Source organism: Rhinatrema bivittatum, chromosome 9, assembly GCF_901001135.1.
Source record: "Rhinatrema bivittatum chromosome 9, aRhiBiv1.1, whole genome shotgun sequence".
Lineage (NCBI taxonomy): Eukaryota > Metazoa > Chordata > Amphibia > Gymnophiona > Rhinatrematidae > Rhinatrema > Rhinatrema bivittatum.
Window position 1 is genome coordinate 157,418,705 of NC_042623.1, and position 19,112 is coordinate 157,437,816.

The following is a 19,112-nucleotide window of genomic DNA, read 5'->3' on the forward strand; positions in this document are numbered from 1 at the left end:
TTTATCTGTATCGTTTTATCTTTTATTTGGATTTGTTGATCACCCATAGCCTAGGCAATATATATAATTACATTCACATCATTTACATAAGATCAGTAGTCATAGTCATAGACAGTACAAAGACAAAATAAGACAAAAAGTCATCTGCAGACTTCCCACTTTGGTATTGGTGATATGGTGCTTTCATGGTTTAAGTCTTTTTTTATTTTTATTTTTTGCGAACTAGGAAACAGCGAGTTCAGTTAGGGCCGTCTTTTTCTTCTTGGAGACCACTGATGTCGGGCATCCTTCAAGGTTCTGCATTTTTTTTTATATTGTTTAATATATAATTGTACCTTTAGGAAGTGTTTTAAGGACATTAGGAGGTGGATTTTAAAAGGGTTATGCGCGTAAATCTTCAGGATTTATGCGCGTAACCGCTCCTGCGCGCACCAAGCCTATTTTGCATAGGCCCGGCGATGCGCGCAAAGCCCCGGGACACGCATATGTCCCGGGGCTTTGGGAAGGGGGCGGAGCGCCTGTCCGGGGCGGTCCGGGGACGGAGTGGGACCGAGGCCTCCGGCACAGCGGCCGTGCCGGGGCATCACGTGCTGGCAGCTGGACGGCGTACGCAAGTTACACCTGCCAGAGGCAGGCGTAACTTACAAAATAAAGGTAGGGGGGATTTAGCTAGGGCTGGGGAGCGGGTTAGATAGGGGAAGCGAGGGGAAGTTGGGGGGGGGCCAAAGCAAAGTTCCCTCCGAGGCCGCTCCGATTTTGTAGCGGCCTCGGAGGGAACGGGGAAAGCCATTGGGGCTCCCCTAGAGCTCGGCGCGCACAAGGTGCACTAGTGTGCACCCCCTTGCGCGCGCTGACCCCGGATTTTATAACATGCGCGTGGCTGCACGAGTATATTATAAAATCAGGCGTACATTTGTGCGTGCCGGGTAGCGCGCACAAATGTACCCCGCACACATATGTTTAAAAATCCAGCCCTTGGAGTTACTTATTTCATCTATGTTGACGATATACAGTTTTACATCCCCTGTTTGGAAGATGAAAGTTTTCCTGTGTATTTTTCCAGCAGTGCTTGAGTACTATAAATGTTTGGTTGTGCAGTAATCAATTAGCATTGAACTTACAGAACATTTTCCTTCCTTAGATTGGGAGAGCTTCGCTGACGGACGGTTTATCGCATCTAACTTTTGGAGTGGTCTCGATACCTATACACTTGGAGGCCTGCAATCTTGGTGTTTTGTTAGAGTCTAAGATATAAACCATATACTTAAAGTAGCATTTTACAATTTAAAAATGTTAAAGCCCCTGAGATATATGCATTCCCTGGATATGTTTAGAACTATATTGCAGGCTGTGTTGTCCAGACAAATGGATTACTGTAATAGTTTATGTATTGGTATATCTAAGAAACAGATGCATGTACTTCAGCTTGTGCAAAATGCTGCAGCTAGGCTTATTTTGGGTAAAAGATTATATGACCACATTATGCCCACTTTACAGGAACTACATTGGCTGCCCATATAGTGGAGGATGCAATATAAAGTTTTACTTGTTCTTAAATTACTGTACTCAGACAATCTGTGTTTGTTAAGGCTAAGAATAAAATCATATGTACCCACTTGTTTATTGAGGTCAACTGATACTAAGCTGCTGCCCATTCCAGTACATGCTAATACAAGCTGCAACAAACTCGGTTACATGCCTTTTTCTATATTGGACCGGTACTATGAAATTCACTACCTGTAGATTTGAGGGCTACTGAGGATATAAAATGTTTTCAAAAGAAATTCAAAACTCTATTTTAGTGAAGCATTTAGCTGAGTGTCAGGTTGTATTGCATGTTTTTATTCTCTGTTAGTTGGATTGTTGAGGAAGATCAGAATCAGCTAATAGCCACTGCTATTAATTGCATCAGTAGCATGGGATCTTCTTAGTGTTTGGATAATTGCCAGGTTCTTGTGGCCTGGTTTTGGCCTCTGTTGGAAACAGGATGCTGGGCTTTTTGGACCCTTGGTCTGACCCAGCATGGCAATTTCTTATGTTCTTATTAAATAAATGAAGCTTGTGAGTTATCCAGCTAAATAGATTGGTATATGGACCTCAGGGAATTTACCAGTGTGCATTTATTGTCGCTAAGGAAAATCAGAGAAAGACATCTGGGTTCTCTAGCAGGTGGCCTCATGAGGTTTCTACTGTTCAGCAGACTTAAAAAGGAAGAAATCATCTCTTTAAAGAGACGGTAATTCAGAGTAAATGCCTCCCGTCTCTTTTAGGGTTCTTTCCATTCTTGATTTGCGCTTGCCAATTGCCCTTTTATTTTCAGGTATCCTTGAGCCATGAGTGCACTCGTGCCAACATGAAGCTGATGTACTGCTCGCTTTGCCGAGGAATGTCCAACATTAAGCCATGCACCAACTATTGCCATAACGTGCTGAAAGGCTGCCTTGCGAATCAAGCCGATCTGGACACTGAATGGAAGAATCTTATTGGTAAGAATTGCAAGAATTACTTTGTTGGACCAGAATAATCTGTCGAAAATGTTGTGGGGCAATATAAAATGTGAAATCAGCATAAGCACCAAACAGTGCAGCATATGCCTCCTGGTCATCACTTTAAGCACTTTTAAAATGCCATCAACTAACCTTAACACACACATTTAGATTATGACTTAAAGGACCTGATTTTCAAAAGCATTTACATATGTATAGCTGGGTTTTACACACATAAATGCAGTTTACCTGTGTAAGTGGGCTATAGTATGTGCCATTGAATTGTCCATAGGATTTACTCATGTAAGTGCACTTTGCTCGCTTAAATGGCTTATGAAAATTGCTAACGATAGTATGCTACATTTACACATGTAACGCCTTTGAAAATGCACCTCTTAATGTTTAGGGAAAAAAAGTTTTCCATTTGCTTACAAATATGTCTTTAGAACAATCTACTAATGACTCAAGTGTCAAGCTTGCCTATACAAACTGGATGCCAGAGGACATTGCATTGTGCACCGCTCCTGGGCCTTGCTGTTCAGTAGGCAGACTGCGAAGCACCCAGTGCTGTAATGTAGAGAGAATGTGACAACAGCTGAAGCTTTAACATTAGCTGTGGTCAGTTTTATTATAGTCACGTACCCAGCGTGGCATGCAGCTTCATCGGTCTGCACTGCACATCACAGGGTGACCTCAGCCAACCTTCCCTTATTAGCAGCTGTAATGGGATGTGTTAGAATGTGTTATTCAGTTTCAGGCACAGACTTTTCTTGTCTTGAGAACATGGACCCTAGAGCAGCAACTACCACTGCTTGCTGTGCAGTATGAGGAAAACAACCGGGCACCCTCCTGTGTTCCCATATCCAAGGCCAATAGAAGCCACCACCTGCTGTCTTTCAGGATGTCCAGAATGAATATTATTCAGAGATTTGCATACATTTTGCTCTGTTAATCAAATTAGCATGCCTAATTTGACTACCCTAAAAAAAACCAAATCTGTTTGAGGTTTAGGGGAGGAGGAGGAGGAAGTGAGGGACTTCACAAAGAGCAGAATTGGGAATCAGTGTGGCAGGAGGCTCTCTCCAAAGTACTTTTCTATAAATGGGCTGCTCGGGTCCACGTCAGCTCACCAGTGAAGCCCTCAGGACAGCCATCCTCTTCCCTACGTCATTCTACTCCGAAGACTCCAATAATCGATTACTGTTCTATAGTCACAGAACGGCCAAACAAGATGTGAAATAACGAAGGATAGTCCATTTAATGCGAAAGGCCTGCGCTTCATGAGAACTGAAGGAATATGTTCAGGTAGGCAGGCGCTGGGGTAAGGAGACTTTCTCAGCAGAGCATGCTTTGGGCTTGCAAAGCTGCCTGAAAAGTCTTTAGCATATGAGATTGGATATGGACTTCCTTTTTTTTCTGCATTCTTATGCAGTATGCACAAATTTAATTTTTATTTATCTAATTGCTCCTTTGAAACAGGTACCAAAAAGATTGATGGGAAGTAACATTAAACAATGCAGTTAAAAAGTAAAATTGCTGTACTCTGATTTATAATTGGACATAATGGATATTTTAAGAGGAGTCTGAATTTTCTCTGATCGTGTATAATAAGGCAATTTTATAATTGTGCATGGTGAAGTAAAGTCCGAGGGCACCTTTTGCATATGGACTTTACCCCAAATTTCCTAACTTATGTGCATCTGTTTGCTTTGAAAATTTACATGTTGTGCAAAGATCCACCTGTGCAAAGCTGAACCGGCTCTACCAAGGGCATAACTTATGCAGGCGAACATACGCATATAGAGGTGAATTTTAAAAGCCCGGCACACTCCGAAATTGGGAGATACGTGCACAGGTCGGGCTCAAATGCGCCCACCGAATTTTAAAGACCGCCCAGACAGACGTGGATCTCCCGCTGTACTACAAAATTTGTATCATTACACTGTGGAGTTGCCGGTTAAATATAAAAATTTGCTCTTGCATTAAAGAAGTGTGGACATTGAATTTTTCTGCACATTTCCCTGTTGATTGCTGTGGTACCTTTTACCTATGCCATTAATGCTAGATAGATGGACTTAGAGACTTTTAAATGATCTAAATGAAAAATTTTCAGTATCTCAATTGGTGGTATCATAGGACATCTAGGAAAATGTAAAAATCTTAGGTTCATTCTCCTGCAGTGATTACCCGGTTTTTCAAGTTTCCTGTGTAACAACTGATTATCTTTATTAATGCCACATTATTCTCATGAAAACTAGATTTATTTGTTCACTATATTCTTTAATAATTTGTGTGTGTTCATTGACTTGAACAGCCACACCTCTCAGAAAACTTAACACAGAGTCAATACTTATGGAGAGAGATTTATCCAAGTTAGTTATCTGCATGCCATAACGCATCCAGAGTGACTATGCAGGTTTGATCTTTGCAGATGGGTGATCTTCCACCTTCAAGAGAGTCAATTTCACAGGGTCAGTGATCCTAGGAAACTCCCCACCATTAGAGAAGGAAGGGAAAACTGAACAAACCTCTAAATCCCCCATCTCAGTTCCTGGGTGACACAGACGGAGGTAGTCTCACAAAGAACAGAACTAGAAGCTCCTAGTGCACAGACCCCCGAAATTGCTTGCGATTGAAACTCAAAGATCCAGGTTAGGCTGAGACATAGGAAGGGCACCAATAGATAAACCTTCACAGTACCTTTTCTCTTTTTGACCATAGCCAATCCAGCGATCTCAGGCAAATTGTGTAGGGAACACCACAAAACCGATCTAAGGCGCACGCTCCTCTGGTGTGTGGCTATGGTGTGCGGCTTTGGTGTGCCGGTGACGGCATGCCACATTCCAGTCCAGCCTTATTTTTAAAACTAATAAGATAAAATATATTTTACTCAATGCATAATTAAGCTCTGTAATTCATTGCCAGAGGATGTGTTGAATGCAGTTAGAATAGCTGTGTTGAAAAATGTATTGGACAAGTTCCTGGAGAAATGTTTTATGGACAAGTTTCTGGAGGAACTTGTCCATAAAACATTATTAAGGTTGAGTTACAGAAATCTACTGCTTATACCTTTGGTGTGACCCAGTTTGGCAATTTTATGTTATGTTTATCCTCTGTGAGAGGGGACAATGCTGGTAAACTGGCAAGGGTGAGCTTTTCCATCCCTTTCTTCCCTTAGTTGTGTTTAAAAAAAGGGTTTGAACAAGTTTCTGGAAGACAGGTGTCTAAACAATTAGCCAGATAGACAGGTTTCTTCACGTCATATTTCAGAAAATGAGCAATATTTATTTATTTATTTATCAGCCACCTATAACAAAGTCATGCTAGGTGAAGTACAGTAAGTAAAAACAATAAAGCAAATGTAAACAAAAATCAAACACTACAATAAACCAAGCATAAAACAGGGCATATAACAAAACATATTATACAACAAAACAAAAAATGATAGCAGCATATGCCTTGACAGTTAGACAAAAGCTTCCTGAAAATGAAGAGTTAAGTTGTTTCTGCAACATTAGTATGTGTTGCGACCTTCGCTGCCCGACGTCTCCACTCCGCCCTCCTCACCTCCTTAGCGACTCCCTCTTGCTCAAGTGGAAGGTTGGCTGCCACAGCGTCATTTTGCCATCTTCCTCCGGCGTCTCCGGAGCGGCTCGACGCTGCAATCTGCCATGTTTCACAAGGGCCTAAGGGCACGCGCGTGGCACGGCCCCGACTGATGTACCAGCAAGGGCGCGAATCTCAGGGGCGTCCCCCTGAGATGACGTCAGCAGTACCGGATATATAAGGTCTTAGAAATTGCTAACTAATTGGGTTAACAAGGGAAAGGGTTACTCTACCTAAGCTACTCTGCCTCCTCGGACTTACCAGGGGTACCCGCTCCTCGGGGGCCTCGCTCTCTCTTTGTTTTTCAGGTCACAGTCTGGAACCAGCACTCGCTCCTCAAGGGCCCATGTTCCCAGACTGGTGGCTGAATACTTACTCTGCCTGGAAGTCATCGCTGCCTACTACACCAGTGAGTTACCATCTCTCTCTCAGAGCTTACCCTGGAACCAGGTACTCGCTACTTTAGGGCCTAACTCATTCCAGCACCTGGACTACTTCTAGAGACTATTGTGTGAGTGTTACCATCAAGGTTCTGTTCCTGAACTCTGCATACCCTGCCTGCTCACTATATTCAGTTTCTCTATAGCTCAGTTATCCAGGATCGCTATTCCAGTACCTGAGGGATTATAGCCCTGCCGGGCACTTCCAGCTCACTACTGCCACCTCTGGTGGTTCAATATACTGTTTAATAAAAGAACTAGTGTGTGTCTGTCTCCATACTCTGAGCCTGACCGGTGGTCCCTCTCGGGATTTTCCCCCGGGGGCAAGGTTATCTGCCACCGGCCCAAGGATCCACCCACAACTACCTCAAACACCAACAGATTGCTAACTCCATGGATCAGGCACAACTCAGTGCTTTGCAGGCCATACCGGACCTGGCCCAGCGCATTGTGGAGCAGCAAGATGCCTTGGAGAAACTTACTTCAGCGTTTCATCAGCTACACACACATAAGATTCAAGGCACAGCTTCCATCCAAGAAGGTCAGTTACAGGAGGTAACTTTAAAAACTGCTGTACCACTGGCGGCTCCTATCTGCTTTTCTGGTGAAATTCAGAAGGCCCGGTGCTTCTTAAACCAGTGCTGCATGCACTTTGCCTTACAGCCATCTTTATTTCCAATGGCTCTTTCCAAGACCACCTACATCCTTTCATACCTGGATGGTAGGGCCTTGTCTTGGGCATCTACCTTGTGGGAGCACAAGGACACCATTTTGCAGGACATAGAAGGATTTATGGACTTGTTTAAATCCGTTTTCAACGACCCTGCTCGTACTGCTGTTGCCGGTTCTGCTTTGGTGGAATTGAAGCAAGGCAGCAGACCATGGGCTGAATTTGCCATCAACTCTCATCCAGCAACATCTACTGGATTGTCACCATTTGAAGTGGTTTATGGATGTTCTCCAACACTGCCACTTCCACTGAAACTCTCAGTGATGTCCCCAGCAGCTCAACCCACTGCTGATGATATCCATAAACTGTGGGTTAAGACAAAGGACATGCTGCTCAAAGCGAGCGACCATGCTAAGAGATACTACGATGCACACCATTCGCAAGCCCCAGTCTTCAAACCAGGAGACAAGGTCTGGCTGTCAACCAAGCACCTCAAACTGAAACTACCCTCCTCTCGGTTTGCTCCTCGCTACGTGGGACCATTCTCAGTCCTTCAACGTATTGGCAAAGTCAGCTACCATCTGAAGCTGCCACCTGGTCTCCACATACATAATGCTTTCCACATTTCACTTCTGAAATCACTCATACTCAGCAAATTTTCTTCCAAACCTCAAGATCCACCTGTCATCAATGCAGAAGATGACTTAGAATTCAAAGTTGAAGACGTCCTGGATGTTCATAAAAGAGGCAAGACTTTTGAATAACTTCTAAAGTGGGAAGGTTTCGGTCCCGAAGAAAACTCTTGGGAGCCTCAGACCAATATTCTGTACAAAGAGATGCTTCATCAGTTCCACCTCGCGCATCCTTCTAAACCTAAGCTTGGTACCCAAAGAGGAAATCGCCCTTTGAAGGTGATTTCCTCGTCGCTGCCCGACGTCTCCACCCCGCCCTCCTTGGAGACTCCCTCTTGCTTAAATGGAAGGTTGGCTGCCACGGCGTCATTCTGCCATCTTCCTCCGGCGTCTCCGGAGCAGCTCGATGTCAGCAGTACCGCCATGTTTCACATGACTTCAGCAGTACCAGATATATAAGGTCTTAGAAATCGCTAACTAATCAGGCTAGCAATGGAAAAGGTTACTCTACCTAAGCTACTCTGCCTCCTCGGACTTACCAGGGGTACCCGCTCCTCGGGGGCCTCACTCTCTCTTTGTTTTTCAGGTCACAGTCAGGAACCGGCACTTGCTCCTCGAGGGCCCATGTTCCCAGACTGGTGGCTGAATACTTACTCTGCCTGGAAGTCATCGCTGCCTACTACACCAGTGAGTTACCATCTCTCTCTCTCTCTCAGAGCTTTCCCTGGAACCAGGTACTCGTTCCTCGAAGGCCTAACTCATTCCAACACCTGGACTACTTCTAGAGACTATTGTGTGAGTGTTACCATCAAGGTTCTGTTCCTGAACTCTGCATACTCTGCCTACTCACTATATTCATTTTCTCTACAGCTCAGTTATCCAGGATCGCTGTTCCAGTACCTGAGGGACTACAGCCCTGCCGGGCACTTCCAGCTCACTACTGCCACCTCTGGTGGTTCACTATACTGTTTAATAAAAGAACTAGTGTGTGTCTGTCTCCATACTCTGAGCCTGACCAGTGGTCCCTCTCGGGATCTTCCCCCGTGGGCATGGTCATCTGCCACCAGCCCAAGGATCCACCCACAACTACCTCAAACACCAACAGTATGTCATAGGTCTCTCATAAAATAGAGCAGAGCATTCCAACACACAGGCCCAAAAATGGAGAAAGCACAACACCTACTTCCAGACAGATGGGCAGCTTTAACCGATGGAACTAAAAGCAGGTTTTTACTGGTAGGCCGCGGGGACCATATAGGGACATGAAATCAGCAAGGATTTAAGATAACTGGGCTCGTTAAACTTTAGTGTCTTAAATAACAAGGTTAAAATGTTAAATTTAACCAATGGAGTTCTTTCAGCACAGGTGTAATCTGACACCTATCTGAAATCAGGTGGGCGGAGGAATTCTGTAAAATCTTTAATGCTTTAAAACACGAATTTGGCAATCCAAAATAAAGCCAATTACAATAATCAACACAACAACATAAACTTGTAAAATGGTGCATAAGTCACCTGAATCAAAAATAAATTTAATAAAGCAAACACAAAATGTATTTCATATCCAAGTATATTCAACAATTCCAAAATTTTTATCTGTTTTTAATTGTAAGCATAATAATTACCATAAACAGGTATAAATATATATAAGCATAGAAAAATTATTTTTCAGCTTTTTACAAGCCATAATACCAGTTCAAATGACTATAACCCACTATAACCCACCCCTATTAAAACAGTGAAAAGAACCACTCACCCAAACCTCGACACACTCATACATAGGACATATAACTCAGGAAATACTCAAACACTCTAAAAGGTCAATGTAGCCAATAATTTCTTTCTGAAGTATACCATGCCTAAACCACTATAATTCTAAAAATTATATCACACCATGTTTCATATCTGCTGCCTCAGGGACTTGAGGGCTGACATGCTAAAATGATAGCGGCATATTGGAAAAGATTGTTATCGTGAATAATCGGTTTATCAAATTATTTGTTGAATAAAAACACCTTGGAGGTTCCCTGAGGCAGCAGATGCAAAACATGGTATCATGTCGGACCTTGGTCTCCGATGAAGGGGAAGTATTTTTATCTCATTTTCATTGAAAAATTATACAATAAAAATCTTCAAACATTTAATATTATAAAAAATGTTTTGCAAGTGGACCAATGATTTAAAAAGACCCCGAGCAGTGAAAACACTGAATAACACAAAATATCCTGTATCCGTGGGGTGAAATGAAGGTCCTAATTAAATGACTTGATTTCCAAATATTAGAACATGATTTTGGAGCTCTGAGTTTTGAATTATTTAAGTATACTTGCAGCGTTTTGTTTTTTTGAACATTTGGATTGACCCGTTGTCAAGGAATTTGTTTGGACTATTTGATGTGAATTATAAGTTTGCTTCTGACAGCACTGCTGTCCTTATGATGCTTTGATTGAATAGGCTGTAAGGAAAGGCATTTATTCTGAATGCAGACACCCAGATTTTAATGAAGTTCTGAATTAATGTTTAAATTGCACCAAAATCAGGGAAAAGGGCTCGTTTACTAATAAAATAGGCCATTGCAAGTTTAAAACAGTATCATTCTGTATATAAAATGACCATGCTTCCTTCATTATTAATTATAAGAGGTTTAGTGACGCATTGCCTTCTCTTATGCACAGCACTGAAATTGCTCCTTAAAACATAAAGAAACACTGAAAATAAATGAGATTTTACTTCATTAGAGCTTTCTATAAATGGGCTGTTCTGTAGAAACAATGGAAAAATAAGCATTTTCAGCCAGCAGGCCCAGTATTTATATTATTAAGTTGTTCTGTATTACCTACAAAGCCCAGTTCTTTCCTGCTATGTCCCTTTGTTATTCAAGACCTTCAAGACTAGTGGCTTTCTATTTCCTTTGTGTGTGTCAAGGGGGTCTTATGTTAAACTGACAAAGTGCTTCTACTACGACCTCTTTGGAACAGCAAGAGGATTAAGTTTAACAGCAATAAACCTTCTTTTGGGGGTTACAGTAAATGGTTACCATCTACTGCTTGCATCTGCAATAAAAAGAGCTTACCAGAAAACTTCTTCTTTGCTTAGGGATGCTTCAACGTCGTAAGACCATGGTCTTCGTTACAAGCAAGGCCACCCAAAAAATGACAACAAACTTTAGCATGTGTGCAAACCAAGACCATGTTTTTTGTAGTGAGCTGTTTCTATCTCTGTGCTAGATTCAATGCTGCTGGTAATGGACAGGTTTGATGGCCCATCCAACGTAGAGATTGTAATCGGCTCGATACACTCAAGGATCTCAGAAGCAATCTCCAATATGCAAGAAAACAAAGAGTCTATAACCGCCAGGGTAAGGTGATATCTTGCCTTCATTGCTAAGACAATGTTTATATTAAATTAGTTAAGTCTACAGTGTGGTAAATTGCATTCCCTGCATCACCATTAACATCATGCATAATCACGATGCTGTCAGGGCGCAAGAAGCCTGATTCACTAAGTTTTATTCCCCTAGACAAGGAATGGGAATAAGTGAATCAGGGCTCATAAGACCTAAACAAGAATTGGCATCCATCAACCTGGATATTCCAAATGTTTGGCCCTTGTGGTCCTAGTTCATTTGACTCTGATTTATGCAGTGTGTTTTGCATACATTTTCCTTGCCCACTGCTCTCTCTTGAACCTTGTCAAAGAATGGTTGAAAGCAGTGGAGATCACATTAGAGCACAAGTGCCAAATTTCTAAAGGTACCAGGTGGGTGGGGAGGGGACAGAGGAGGGGGGAGGCCGACCTGCAGACCCACCACATTTGGAGGGCTTTGGGGTGTGAGGGTCATTTGATAAATATTGGGTAGGGATGTGGGAATCGGGCTGCACTCTGCCATTTAACTGGCTATATTCTTTTGAATATAGCTATTTAAGTCTTAAGTTATCCAGCTACCTTTAGCCAAATAACTTTAAATGTATCAGACGATCTTGAAAAGATGGCCACTTAGGTTTAAAATTATCTGGCTAACGTAGCCAGATGACTTTATTTGGGAATTTCTAGCAATTCATTTAGCCCACAGAATATCTGGCCTAACCTATCCGGCTAACTTTAGCTTACTTTATTTGCAAGTGGAATATCTCTAGTGCTGTTGCTTTGAGACATGTCCAGACTTACAGCTTCCCAGCTATAAGTATGCCTTATGGGGGCAGGAGAGGGAATTTGCAAACTACCTGCATGGCTATGTGTTAACCCGCAGCCTTTGCTTCAGATCTTCCAGCAAAAGTATTGTGTGCACCTTTTGCTTGGAAATTTATCCCCGCAAACCTTTGCACCTGTTTTTTGGTGTGAGTGGTGCTTTTGCAGAAAATAATGCGCACAGGTTTGAAAATGCAATCGACACGCGTTATTGTCCTTCGCTGACCCGAACATGCCTCCAGGAATGCTTGCTCGCAATACAACTAAAAGTACCCGCGGGGTGGAGCAGCGTGCGCACTTTGTCACACTGGAGAAGGGCAATTCTCAGATAGCTGAAATAGCTTTGAAGCTCGCCTTCTGTCAGATCTACTGCACCGTAACCTTTGGATTAGACGCAAGCTAGTGCGTGCCAGCTTGTGATGTGCATCCCACTCTACCTTCATTAAAGCACCATCGCCAATCCTCTTGCCCTTTTATTTAAAGACATTGTACATTGTTACTTTCAGGTACATTACCTAGTATCTGATACTGGTTATCGAGAGCCAAGCAAACTGTTCACAAAACTATTATTTTTGTGCAGGCAACAATCCAGTCTCATTTTGTGAAATTTTCCTTACAAGGAGAAAACCATACTGTCAGCATAATTGCTTGTCTTATTTGGTTCTTGAAATCCATTTTAGCTTTTATGAGGAGATTGCTAAAACTATTGCTATTTATTTTTTATTGCATAGGAACATTTCTGCTGAAGTACTAAGAGAGACAGTGGCATAATAAGGAAGCCAGCTGTGTGTTACTCCGGGTACCTGGTTAATTGCTCTCTACACACAGCCTTTTCAGTCACTGCTTGAACTGTATTACTTAAAGAATAATCTTCTAATGGCCACTCTACTGCCCACAGAACAGGTGCAAGTTTTCCAGACTTGTTTGGTGATTGGCAAGCCTGGATTCAACAGTAGGCACACTAGGCCTTGTGCCGAGGGCAGCGGGCTGACTGAAGATTTCCTGCCTTCCAATAACAATAATATAAATTATACTAATAAATACAGTGTAAAACTACTTTAGTTACATAATGTAATAGAAAAGGTGGAAATGTTTGCCAATTTGCTTCAGAAATTTTAAATTTTTGCCACAGGATCTACCCCTGAGTTGCCGCAAGAAATTAGGGGGGGACTATGTCATAGACCAGCGGTTCTCAACCTATGGGTCGCGACCCCGGCGGGGGTCGAACGCCCAAAACGCAGGGGTCGCGCGCTCCCGGTCTCTCCCGCTGCCGTTGCGGGCTGTCAGCACGTTCAAGCCCAGCGGGAACGGCAGCGGCACTAGAAGAAGCTCTGCACCCGCGGCTGGGCCTTTTCTTCTTCCTGCGCCTGCCCCCCCCTCCCGTGACCCGGAACAGGAAGTGAATCGTGGTGCGCGGGAAGGAGAGAGAGCCGCGCGAAAAAGTAGCAGCGGCGGCTGCAGCATCGGCCCCCGAGCAGTTGAAGCAGCCGGTAATGGAGAAAGGAGAGAGCAGCACGAGCCTCCCGCGGCCGATGGGATTCTTCTTTCTTGGCCAGTGGAGGCTGCTGCAGCTCCCATTTGTGCTCGGGGGAGAAGAGGAAGTGAGTGAGAGAAAGAGAGAGAAGCAGCCAGCCAGCCTGTGTGTGATTGACTGGTCAGAGAGCTGATGTGTGTGTGTATGTGAGAGACAATGAAAGTGATTGCTCAGGGAGATGACTGATGTGTGTGTGAGAGTGTGAGACATTAGTCAGGGAGGTGACTGATGTGTGTGTGAGACATTAGTCAGGGAGGTGACTGATGTGTGTGTGTGAGAGAGAGAAAAAGCATGGAAGGGAGAAGTCTGGGTATGTGAGAAAGCATGGGCGTAAGAAGCCTGGTGTTGTGGGGGTGAAAGAAAGCATGGGAGTGAGAAACCAGGGTGAGTGTGCATGCATGAGAGAGAGAGACTGCTTGGTAAGGTGATGGTGTGTGTGAGAGAAAAAGACTGGTGTGTGTGTGTGAATGTGAGAGAATGTGATTCAGGGAATGAGAAGCCTGTGCACGTGGAGAGTGAGCATGGAAATGAGAGAGACTGGTGTGTGTGTAACAGAGAGAAAGTGATTATGGGAATGAGAAGCCTGTGCATGTGGAGAGAACAAGCATGGGAGTGAGAGACTGGTGAGTGAGTGAGTGTGTGTGTGAGAGAGAGAGAGAGAGACAGAGAAAGTGATTATGAGAGTGAGAAGCCCGTATATGTAAGTAGAACACGGGAGTGGGAAGCCTGTGTGTGTGTGTGTGTGTGTGTGTGTGTGTGTGTGTATGGCATGAGAGAAACTGTTCAGGAAGGTGACTGGTGTGTGTGTGCCAAAGACTGTTTGGGAGATGATTGGTGTGTGAGAGACAGAAACTGGTCATGGGGGCATGACTGGTATGGTGTGTGTGTGTGTGAGAGACATGGGCACTAAGGAAGAGGACCATAAGTATAGAGCTTAGCTTCTACTGCTGCTTCTGGTGAGTGCCACGGCCTGCAGGGAAGGGGAGTAGGAGAGCTGCTGGAGGGGGTAAGTAAAGGTGGCTTTTTAAGTTTATTTTTCTTGACTGCCATTTTAATTGTGTGATGTCTGCTTTTTTGAAATATTTTATTGGTGTTTGGAGAATGTTTAATAGTTTTTATGCGTTTTTAATTGTTGGATGTTCATAGCTGTTTTGAAACATTTATTCTGCTTATTAGTATAGTTTTACAATTATTTCTGTGTGGGGATCTATAGCTGCTTGCTAGTTCTGTTTTCCTAATAAGAGGTGTATTGGTTTTTAGGGCCTGATTTAATATTTGTAGTGTTGCCTTTTCATAGATAGGGTTGCTCCTGTTTGAGTGTATTCCATAATACAGGTGTAACTGTGTGCGGATTAGTTTATGTGCATTACTACAGATCCTGGGAGTATGTTAGGTCGGTTCTGTGTCTGTTACCGAGATGAGATATTTTGCTAGCATGTAAGCGTTTGTATCGGTCTTATTTGTTGTGTTTTCTCAGAGGACATGCATTGGTGGTAAACTGCTGTCTTTTCATAAGTAGGGCTATTGAGCCTGGAAATAGCAGGAGTTTGAGTTGCTGTTACTGAGATGTCACTAGAACCAGAATATCTTTTTTGTAGGGTGAGTTGTATGGGGAATGTCATAATTCTGCTTTACATCATTATTGTGGGTCAGGGGGGTTCCTGTGGATACAAACTGTACTTTTACATCTAGCCCCGTGACGATCATGGGTCAGTGTGCCATGCATGTGAGAACCTATGGTGAGTTGAGTTACATTCACATTATAAATGTCATAATTAAATGATAAGTGTGCACTAAAATCCAACCCCATCCATAACCCCGCCCCCATATGACCAAAGCCCCGCCCTCACCCCACCCTCACGGGGCGAGGGCGGGGCGAGGGGTCACCGCAACATGAGGAACTGTATTGCGGGGTCACGGCATTAGAAAGGTTGAGAACCACTGTCATAGACCTTCTGCCCCCCTTGTCCAACCTTTTGGGGGGGGTGGAGGGAAGAGGGGAGTGACAGGGGGCAAAAACACTAACAGTGTCGAGGGGTGCCAAAATCCTAAATCCATCACTTGAGATTGGGAAGTTGTTATACTTAAAAGAACAATTTTGTTTCCATGGCCCTTACGTGCTATTTTTTTGTGAAATGTTGTGATGTATGTTTGATTCAAGATCAAGGTGAATCAAAGAGGCAGTGGTTTATTTATTTGCTGAGATCTAAACAGGGATTTCACAAGGAGCTCAGAGACGGTCCTTATTAGAAAGGAATGGCAATATAGTTTTGTTCTTTTTTTTTTTTATTGAACATACAGGGGCACATTCCCAATAGGGCGCCTAACTGGCCATGCAGGCTCCTGCTGTTCAACCCACTCAAACCCGGCCTATCTCCACACACAAGGCGGCCGCCTACATTGCTTTTGAATAGCAGATTGTTATGCGGTGAACGCGCATGCACTTTACAGGGTGTTAAACGATGGCGTAAAAATGCATGCGTCAGTGGCATGCCAACTGGACATGTACATTTTGTAACCTGAAATGTGCATGCCATTTCCAGCCCCGCTTTCGAAACCCCCTCCTCTCCCCAAAATGATTCTTTTTTTTCTGTGCAGCTGCAAGCATGCGCGTGCACTTCTGGCAACTAAATCTCCACTTAGTCAGATATTGCTGATTTAGGTGGCTTAACTCCGATTTTTACCCGCATCAAAGGAGCCTGAAGCTTTGAGAGGACATTGCACAAATCTCATCTCTGGGTGAGTTTCCTCACTCCGAAGGTCATCAAATCTTCACAAGAGAGCACTGTTCTGTTCGTACATCTCATTTTGAATGTCAAAGAGGCCCCTAACCCCTACACTAATACCTAAACCTCACCTCGAGTTATTAGGTGGGCCTCATATAGAGGTATAAATACCTACCTAGTATTATGGTGTTTTCACATGCGTTAAAGGTGTTTTCGCAAGCCTTAAAGGCATATTTCTCATGCAAAAACGCCATATATCACTTTGATAAATGACCCCCTTAGAGCCTGATTTACTAAGGCTTTTCATCCATTCTGTATCTTAAGGGAAAAGTACTTAAATCAGACCCTTAGATTATAAACCCTCTGGGGATAGGGAAATATCTTCAGTACCTGAATGTAATCTGCTATGACATGCTGAAAAGTGGAATATTAAAAAAAATGAACTTGCAATTTCTGTAGAGAGAAAAGAAAGTGTTTGCTTTTGTTCAAGTTGAAAAAGCAATTTTGGATGGATGCACCTACTTAAAAGAAAAATGTCATACTAATGTTAGTAACTTCTGACCAGCTGCAGACAGTGACTTCTATCCTTTCACTCTTACTCAAGGAAAATAATAAACCTAATTAGAAGTTTCACTGTCCATGGGTGATGGCTGCTTTGTGCAGGTTGAACATAAACTTTGGTTTTATTGGAGCTGCCTGAACCTTCCCTATATAGAAAAATGGCATGTGCAGTAGTTTAATAAAGATCACTGGGAAGATGTTATAACCAACCCGGCAATGATAAGGCTTATTATAGAAGGCATGGTTTGGTTGAAAATGTGATAAAAAAATTTTAAAAAATGTCATGTCATTTTTACAGGTTTTTCAAGGATGTGGAAATCCTAAAGTGAATACAAAAGCATCTGGTGGAGAGGAAAAGAAACGGAAAGTAAAGTCCCGCACAGAGGAGAAATACTCAGGGTTTGCACTGGAAAAACTAGTATGTAAATACAGTAATAATATACACAAAGTGCTTTTCAACAGCAAAGTTCTATAAAATGTGTAATATGGGAGGCTTCTGACTAGATATATATTATAGATCAGGGATGGGGAACTCCTGTCTTTGAGTGCCACAAACGTGTCTGGCTTTCAGAATTTCCACCACGAATATTCATGAGATGTATTTGCATACATGCGATCGAAAGAAGTATGTTCATTTGCAAATCTTGGCTATGCTGAAGACTAAAATTCACTGCAGTAGATTACGGTTATGGAAGAGTTTTGAACCAGTTAAAATTTGCCCATGTATCCTTACATTGTAGATGTCAGCAGACAATGGCCACTTAGCCCACTCGGTTTGCACAGTTGCCTCTTACTAAACTAGTATAGCTAAGTCTATCCTCTAGCTATCAGTCCTACAAGCTTGACTACTTGCAGGAGAACCTGTCTTATTCGATGTTCTTAGCTGTAAAGTATAGCCAGATTACCTGCTGCCCATGGTGGACAACCAGCCACCTTCCCTCAATTATATCAGATATTATAGCAAAGCCTGCTGCTCTTGCATGCTAGTGAGAACCACTGCCACTCTGTGCAGGTCTGCTTTGCCATCTGTCCTCCCCCTTTTAGTCTCCCTATTTTTCCCAAGTAGATGAGCATATGAGTTTTCATACCTAGACCAACATTCAGGCCCTCCCCCCCCCCCACATTTCTTTTATCCTATGTCTCATCCACCCCCTTCTATTCTTACCGTCTTCTCTGTTGCAAGCATGCTTACATTTTTTCATGATTTTAATTACTATCACCTCTGCTAGAATGCTAATCCTGCTATATAAAGAAAGAAGTATTTTCTCATATTTCCTTTCAGCCTCCATCCTCCTATTATAATCACTTGTAATTAAATGTATTTTTCTATATGAAATGCCACCTTCTTGAATTTTATTGCATCCAGCTAAATATACTACCCTTCTCCACCTACAAATCCTGCCGCCTTACCCACTCACGTTCTTTGACACTATTACTCTGTCTTACTCTGCTCACTGCCCCATTCCCCAGTTCAATATAGCCCAAATGTACTGCACGACCTTTTTACCCTCAAGTCCCGTCCTGAAAACTCCCCAATCCCACTCTTCTATCGTAGAACTGTAAGCTACTAATAATCCTGTACCTCTCTCTGAGCTCTGCAGCAGGGGAGCAGGAAATAAATCCTTGTAATAGATAAATATTTGAATGCCTCTATGATTCCCTCCCCTTTTTCCTTTCCTCCAGTGAGAACAGTTTGAGTTCCTCAAGCCTCTCTGTTGTAGGATTTGTGCCACAAACCTCACACGATTTTTTGGTAGGCCTTTTCTGAACTACTTCTGTTCCATCTCACAGCAGTATGACCTCCGGAACCAGATCGTGGTTTCATTTGTGAGGGAACGGCCTGGAACACAGCTTTCCAGACCTAATAGGCAGAGCAGCGGGGGGTGTTCTGCTCCGGACCCTCCACCTCAGGGCGGCTGCAGGGAAGAAAGAGGAGGGGAGTGGGTGAGCCTGGAGTAGCCAGAGCACAGATCAGCTTGTTCTTCTCTCCAATCCTAGCCCCCTTCTCTCCTCTTCTATAGGGAACAGGAGGAGAAGAGGTGATACTGAAGCAGGTGCTACAGAGCAAAAAAAGACACAAAAAGGTGTTGAATTAGCACAAGTTTGAAACTTATGTGCAGTAGTGCCAGACGTTAAGGCTTCAACCCTGGGCTTGATCAGTACTACAGCTCACAGGTTTCAAATTTATATGAATTTAACCCCTTTTTGTGCCTGTTACCCGGGATTTAATTTCTGATGGAACAACCCAGAAGGGCATTCTGCCACCTTT

The 19,112-nt window shown here is 43.2% G+C and overlaps 1 protein-coding gene across 1 annotated transcript in view; it reads left to right on the forward strand.

Moving 5' to 3' along the window:
• GPC1 (glypican 1) overlaps positions 1-19,112 on the forward strand; it is a 470,368-nt gene that overhangs the window by 414,826 nt on the left and 36,430 nt on the right. Inside the window, exons 4-6 of the mRNA XM_029615484.1 lie at positions 2,321-2,486; positions 11,062-11,192; positions 17,142-17,261. Of these exons, the coding sequence (XP_029471344.1) occupies positions 2,321-2,486; positions 11,062-11,192; positions 17,142-17,261 (417 nt within the window). The remainder of the gene's footprint in view (positions 1-2,320; positions 2,487-11,061; positions 11,193-17,141; positions 17,262-19,112) is intronic.